At 65.3% G+C, this 7358-nt stretch overlaps 3 protein-coding genes across 3 annotated transcripts in view; 2 read left to right on the top strand and 1 right to left on the bottom strand.

Annotated features, from left to right (window-relative positions):
- Positions 1–303: 303 nt before the first annotated feature.
- Positions 304–2662, top strand: AMSG_10909 (uncharacterized protein; the record flags this gene model as incomplete). Its single annotated transcript, XM_013897639.1, has 2 exons — positions 304–308; positions 564–2662. 2 exons carry the CDS (start codon positions 304–306, stop codon positions 2620–2622), a joined length of 2064 nt encoding a protein of 687 aa, XP_013753093.1. The 3' UTR covers positions 2623–2662.
- A 51-nt stretch (positions 2663–2713) lies between these two features.
- On the top strand, positions 2714–4483 carry AMSG_10908 (peptidyl-prolyl cis-trans isomerase D). The gene is made up of 2 exons (XM_013897638.1): positions 2714–2734; positions 3398–4483. The coding sequence occupies exon 2, from the start codon at positions 3402–3404 to the stop codon at positions 4467–4469; it is 1068 nt and encodes a 355-aa protein (XP_013753092.1). The 5' UTR covers positions 2714–2734; positions 3398–3401; the 3' UTR covers positions 4470–4483.
- A 959-nt stretch (positions 4484–5442) lies between these two features.
- Positions 5443–7358, bottom strand: part of AMSG_10906 (pyruvate kinase) — a 2280-nt gene continuing 364 nt past the window's right edge. Inside the window, exon 2 of the mRNA XM_013897637.1 lies at positions 5443–7085. Coding sequence (XP_013753091.1) covers positions 5563–7085 — 1523 coding nt within the window. The 3' untranslated portion in view covers positions 5443–5562. The remainder of the gene's footprint in view (positions 7086–7358) is intronic.

Raw genomic sequence — 7358 nt, 5'->3', positions numbered from 1 at the left:
ATCCAATATCACTCACTACCCTCCCCTCCCCCCCCCGCCCCCCCCCCCCCGTTCCCCCTTGCCGTCGTTCCCTCTGACCCTGACTAGTCCACCTTGACGTCTATCGCCTGCTTGCCTGCTCGCCAAAGCCAGCGCTCCGTCAGCAACGATTAATTTGCCATTGCGTACAAAGGTAGCAGTTTCAGTGCGAACGGCTCCCAGCCACTGGCACCTCCGCTCCCCCCCCCTCACACCGCACCCTGCAAGCCGCACCCCTGCCGCCAGCCACTTGACCCACCACTGTCTGTGGTGACCAAGAACACCATGTCGTACGTGTGTGCTTGTGGACAGTACGAGGGGGGGTGAGGGGAGGGGGGGGAGGTGGAGGGTGAGGGGAGAGGGGGGGGGGAGGTGCCGACGACGGGCACGGCTCTGCTGACCCAGGTAGACGGCTCGGCTGACTTGGTGGACATGGGGCGGAGGTGTGTACATGCACGACTCATTGATGGATTATTTTTGGGGATGTGTGGTGTGCGGACATTCGGGCGTTGGGGCATTCCGGGAATTTACGGGCGGAGGCACAGTGAGGCGCGGGTGGGACACGCGGCGCTGTCGTGGCACAAGGTGCCGAACGCACATATGACGGCGGTGAAGCGGAGAGGGCATTCTGCGGTGGCGCACGGGAGCGAGGTGGTGGTGTTTGGCGGATGGGCGGCGTCGGCGCAGGAGGACATGTGGGTGTTCAACTCGGAGACGCTGCGGTGGCGGCGGGTGGCGCCGCAGACGGCACAGGCGACGCCATCGCGGCGGTTTGGCCACTCTGCCGTGGGCGACGGCGCTGGTGGCATGCTGGTCTTTGGCGGCGAGTCGGGCGTGCGGGCGTTCAACGATCTGTGGCGGCTGGACATCGACGAGTGGGAGTGGACCCGGTTTGCGGTCCAGCCGTCGGCGCCGGTTCCGTCGCCGCGGTACGGGCACGCGGCGGTGTACTACGACGGAGTGATGCTTGTGCACGGCGGGGCGGACCGGTTCCCGAGCGTGAGCACGGGGACAGCGCTCGACGGCGAACTGTGGGCCTACGACGTGGCGTCCAAGTCGTGGACTGAGGTCATGCCGATGGGCGCCACGCCTGCGCCGCGGTACGGGCACACGCTCACGGTGGTGGCCGGCTCGGTCTACTGCTTTGGCGGGTTCTCGGAGGCTGGCCGGCTCGGTGACTTGTGGCGGCTGGACCCGGTGACGTTTGCGTGGGAGGTGCTGGACCCTGTGGGCGAGCGGCCGCAGCGGCGGACGGGCCACGTCGCGGCCGAGGTGGGCGGCAACCTGGTTGTGTTTGGCGGGCGCGGGGCGTCGGTGCTCGAGGACGCGTGGCTCTACCGGGTGGCCGAGAACCGGTGGGAGCGGGTTGAGGCGACGGCGCGCGGGGTCGAGGTCACCGGCGGGGTGCTCTCACCGTCGCCGGTCTTTGACCACGCTGCCACGGTGGTCGACGGCTCGTTTATCACCTTTGGCGGGCTGAGCGAGACCAACTCGCTCTCGGGCGCGGTGTGGTACCTGTCGACCGAGCCGGAGCGCCGAAGCGGCGAGGCGGCGACCGAGCTGGCGTCGAACCTGGCAGGCCTCCGCGGCGACGCCTTTATCGACGAGGTCGCGCGGCTGCTCCAGTCGCACACCGCCGAGACGACCGAGGTTGTAGAGGAGTCGGTCAAGGCCGAGGTCGACTCACGGGTTGTCCCGCTCCAGGCCCAGATCGAGGACCTGCGAATGCGGCTGGTCCTCCTCCGGCACGGCCACGCAGTGTCTGTGCCGGCGGCGGGCGGAGCGAGCGGCAGCGGCAGCGGCGGGCGAAGTGGAGATGGTGGAGCGGGCGTGTCGCCGTCGCGGGCCTCGATCCGGGCCATGGAGGAGTCAGTGGCGGAGTTCGCGTCGCGGCTCGAGCTGGTGGAGGACACGGTGGCGAGCCTGCAGACCGAGGCGGCCAACGCGTCGATGGCGTCGTCGGGCGCCGGCGCGGGCAGCTTTGAGGCGACTGCGGCGCTCGAGGCCAAGCTGGCGAGGGTCGAGACGCGGATGGACGAGCTCGAGGTGGCGGCGGCGTCGAGCGGCGGTGCTGCGGGTGCTGCGGGGGCGAGCAGCGAGCTCGACGAGCTGCGGTTTGCCGTGGCGACGCTCAAGACCTCGCTCCGCGACGTCCGCAAGGAGCAGTATGCCAACCTCAAGAAGCTTCACGAGAACCAAAAGTCGAACCTCAAGGTGCTGGAGAAGCGGGTGGAGGCGCGGGTGAGCTCCATGCTCGCGTCGAGCGGCGGGGCCGGCTCCGGCGCAGCGTCGGCGGTCGAGCTCTCGCCGGGCGTCCAGTCGGCGATTGCGGCGGCGGTGGAGCGGCGGACGGCGGCGGTGCAGGTCGAGTACACTGCCAAGCTCCGCGAGCGCGACGCCGACCTGCGGGCCTTCAAGAGCAAGGTGCTCATGGCGCTCGACGAGCTTCGCATGGGCGCACGGACCGGCCCGCCACCGCAGCCCTCACCGGCACCGACCCTCTCCGCCGACAAGCAAGCCCAGCTCGAGGCGCTCGATGCCTTTGAGGGCCAGATTGACAACGCGCTCGCCGGCATGACCGTCGAGGATCTGGAGACCGAGTGAGAGAGGCACCTTCGCTCAAACGTAAACAACGACGTCGACCACAATGAGGCCAGTCGAGCGAGCTGACTGCGACGGGGACCATCACCCAACTCGATACCATCTCGCAGTACATGTATGTGTTGGTGACGCAGTGATGGTCACATGTGTGCTGTGTGTGTGTTTGTGTGTGTGTGTGTGTGTGTGTGTGTGTGTGTGTGTGTGTGTGTGTGTGTGTGTGTGGTGAGGGGGAGGGGGAGGGGGGATCGAGTCTTCGTGAAGCACTGGTGGAAGGGGAAGAGGTGGAAGGGGAAGGGGAACTCATGGGGATTGGGAGATGGTTGGGGATTGGGCCATGGTTGGGGTGTGTGGTGGATGTGGATGTGGATGTGGATGTGGATGTGGATGTGGATGTGGATGTGGATGTGGATGTGGATGTGGATGTGGTGCTGGTTGCGGTGGGCGTTGCGGTGGGCGTTGCGGTGGGCGTTGCGTCGGCTGTGTCTGCTGTGTCGACTGTGTCGACTGTGTCTGCTGTGTCTGCTGTGTCGGCTGTGTCGGCTGTGTCGGCCCTTTGTGTCGGCTGTGTCGGCTGTGTCGGCTGCGATGCATCCCCCCCCTGTGTCCCCTGTGTCGGCCCTTTGTGTCGGCTGCGATGCGTCCCCTGTGTTGGCTGCGATGCGATGCGTTCTGCGTCGGCCGCGGCTGCGATGCATTCCTTTACCTCGACCTCGGCCTCGGCCTCGGCTGCGATACGTCTACTGCCAATCCTGACCCTAACTCTGACCCTCGAACACAGAACCATGGCTGCCGAGTCCAAGTCTGACGTGCGGACATTCTTCGACATCTCCATCGGCGGCGTGCCGGCCGGCCGCATCGTGTTCAAGCTCTACACCGACATCACGCCCAAGACGTCGGAGAACTTCCGTGCGCTCTGCACCGGCGAGAAGGGCGTTGGCGAGTCCGGCAAGGCTCTGTCGTACAAGGGCTCGACCTTCCACCGCGTCATCGAGGATTTTATGATCCAGGGTGGCGACTTTACCAACCACAACGGAACCGGCGGCGAGTCGATCTACGGTGCCAAGTTTGAGGACGAGAACTTTGAGGTCATGCACACCAAGCCGGGCCTGCTCTCCATGGCCAACGCCGGGCCGGGCACCAACGGCTCGCAGTTCTTTGTCACCACCGTTCCCACGCCACACCTCGACGGCAAGCATGTTGTCTTTGGCGAGGTCCTCAAGGGCATGGGCGTCGTCCGCGAGATCGAGGCCCTCGAGACCGCCGACGACCGTCCCATCGATGCTGTCGTCATCGAGGACTGCGGTGAGCTCGCGCCGGGCGCCGACGACGGCATCGTCAACTCGTCGGACCCCAACGACCCGTACCCCAAGTACCCGGACGACTACGACGGCTCCGACAAGGCCGTTGACATCGCCAACACGCTCCGCCTCCAGGGTAACGAGCTGTTCAAGGCCAAGGCCTTTGATGCCGCCATCGCAAAGTACGCCAAGGCCATTCGCTACCTCAAGTCGTCCGACGACGCCGACAGCGACGCCGCCCTCGTCTCGCCGCTCATCAACCGCGCCATGTGCTACTTCCACCTTGCCAAGTACGACGAGGCCATCGATGACACCACAGAGGTCCTCGAGTCTCTCGCCGGTCAGTCGCAGAACGTCAAGGCCCTCCACCGCCGCGGCTGCTGCCACGCCGCGCTCAAGAACTACGACGCCGCCGAGTCCGACTTTAAGGCCGCGCTCGCCGTCGATCCCGAGTCTGCCGCCGTCAAGCGCGAGCTCAAGAAGATTGCCGCCCACCGCAAGAAGGCCAAGGCCCAGCAGAAGAAGATGTACGCCAAGATGTTCTCTTCGTAAAAGCTTTCAGCCGACTCTCTGACCACCTGGCCGCGACCGACCATCTGGCCGCGACCAACCGGCTGCGACCGACCGACCGACCGACCGACCGACCGACCGACCAACCGACGACCTCCTTGACACCCACCACCACCACCAACCCCTCTCCCGACGCCCCCCCCCTCCCCCCGTACCCCTCACCCCTACCCTCTCCCCCCTACCCCCCCCACTCCCCACCACCCCCACTCCCCAACACCCCCACCCCCACCCCCCACCGCCATGTCTGCTGGGTTCGAGGGCGTGCGCGTGAGCGGGGCCGAGGTCAATTGCGCCGGGCTGGACTGGAGTGCTGTTCCCGAAGGCTTTGGCGACGCGTATGGCGGCGATGCGGCGACGCTTGACCTCTCGTACAACTGTCTGCAGTCGCTTGATGGGCTGGATGGATTTGTGGCGCTCAAGTCGCTGGTGGTGGACAACAACGAGGTGACCGATGACGGTCTCTGCCTCCCTCCGAACGCCCCCGAGCTGGATACCCTCACCCTCAACAACAATCATGTGACCGACATCGATACGCTGCTGGAGTTTATCGAGTCGCACTATCCCCGCCTCCGCTACCTCTCGCTGCTCAAGAACCCGTGCTGCCCCACGCCGATCTTCAACTCGGAGAAGGACGACTCGGACTATGCCCGCTACCGCCTCTACGTCCTGCATCGCATCCCCAACCTCGGCTTTCTCGACTCGACAGAGGTGACGCAAAGCGAGCGCGACGAGGCGGCACGTATCGGCAAGTTTATGCGCGTCGCAAGGCCAAAGTCGCCCGTCGTCGCCTCAACCGGCGACTCGCAGCCGCCCGGCGACGATCCCGCTGCCGCTCCCGGCCTCGACACCCTGCCCGACGACAAGCCGCAGAACAAGCCCGGCGGCGCCCGCTTTGGCGTCTCCAAGTATGTGTACTACGGCCGTCAGTCGGAGGGCAACAGGTTCATCCTCAACGATGATCTGTGAATGGGCTGGGCCGAGACCATCTCACACCGCAGCGCACCAATATAGACCGGAGCGCACGGGAAAAGGAGAGCAAAGGGGAGAGGCATAGCTTTAAAACATGATCCGCCAACTACGGGACAACAAGGGTGCGGAGGGTGTTGGTCGCGCCCGACTGGCCGACGATGGTGCCCGAGACGACGACGACGGCGTCGCCCGACTCGATCATCTGCGAGTCAACGGCCTCAAAGAGGGCAGCGCGGATGACGTTGTCGTTGACGTCGATCTGGTTGACCTTGATGGGGGTGACGGAGCGGGTGAGAAGGAGCTGGGCGGCGGTCTTGGGCGAGGCGGTGATGGCGAGGATGACAGCCTCGGGGAAGTACTTGGAGAGGAGGCGGGCGGTGCGGCCGGTCTCGGTGAGGACAACGATGAGCTTGGCACCGATGTCGGTGGCGGTCTTGACGGCCGACGAGGCGATGGCCTCGGCGTGGTTGATGACCGGGGTGAGGGCGAGCTGGGTGGCGCGGGTCTTCTCGAAACGCTCACGGAAGGAGAGCGCGGCCTCCGACTCGACGCAAATGCGGGCCATGACCTGGACGGCCTCGAGCGGGTAAAGGCCCGACGCGGTCTCGCCAGAGAGCATGACGCAGTCAGTGCCGTCAAAGACAGCGTTGGCGACGTCGGTGCACTCGGCACGGGTCGGCCGCGGGTTGCGGATCATCGAGTCGAGCATCTGGGTGGCGGTGATGACCGGCTTGCCGGCCTGGTTGCACTTGGAAATCATCTTCTTCTGCTCGTTGCACACCTTCTCGATGGGGATCTCCACGCCGAGGTCGCCGCGGGCAACCATGATACCGTCCGAGGCGGCCAGGATCTCGTCAAAGTTGGTGAGGCCCTCAGTCGACTCGATCTTGGACACAATGTGGATGCCGGCGTCGGCAACGCCCGGCAGGGCGCGGACCTCGTCGACGTTGGCCTTGTTGCGGATGAACGACGCCGCAATGATGTCGACGTTCTGCTCGACGCCAAAGGCAATGTCGGCGCGGTCCTTGGCGGTGACGGCAGGCAGGTCGTACTCCTTGCCCGGCAGGTTCACGCCCTTGTTCTGCCCGAGCTGGCCCGAGTTGAGCACGGTGGTGACAACCGAGTCGGTGTGGACTTCAGTGACCCGGAGGCGGATGAGCCCGTCGTCGATGAGGATGTAATCGCCGACCTCCACCGATTGCGGGAGGCCCGGGTATGTGGTCGCCACGCGCGTGTCGTCGCCGTCCACCGACGTGTCGGTCAGCAGCGTGAACGTTGTGTCCTTGTGGAGCATGACCGACTCGCCACCGGCCAGCGAGCACGTCCGCACCTCGGGGCCCTTGGTGTCGAGCATGACCGCCACCGTCCGGTTGAGCTCGGCCGCCACGCGCCGGACCGTGGCAATGACCTCAGCAAACCACTCGTGCTTGCCGTGCGAAAAGTTGAGCCGCGCCACAGACATGCCGCACATGACCAGGCCGCGGATCATCGCCTCGTTGGCAGACGCCGGGCCGATCGTGCAGATGATCTTGGTCCGCACCTCGGCAGAGAACGGAACCTCCATCGTCTGCCCGTACGTCTCCGACATGTAGAACGCACGCACCTTGGCCCGCTTGGTCGGCGTCATGTCTACAGCCCGTTGCCGATGATGTGAGTCATGCCCTTGATCGAGCCGAGCTTGGGCCGAGTTTAAGCTGGCGGAGTCGAGCTCCAGAGCAAGCGGTGCCCGGTGACCGACACTGCTGCTGCCGCAGTGCAAGCGCTTGGCCATGCTCATGGGGATGATGGAGCAGCATGTGCTATGTTGCGAAATATAAATAAAACATTTTGACTTGCCCGACTATTGGTTGTGCAGGGTGGTGGTGGTGGGGTATGGGTATGGGTATGGGGGGGGGGGGGGAA

This window comes from Thecamonas trahens, assembly GCF_000142905.1.
Source record: "Thecamonas trahens ATCC 50062 unplaced genomic scaffold supercont1.66, whole genome shotgun sequence".
NCBI classification, from domain to species: Eukaryota; order Apusomonadida; family Apusomonadidae; genus Thecamonas; species Thecamonas trahens.
This window is presented reverse-complemented; position numbering and strand designations above follow the sequence as displayed.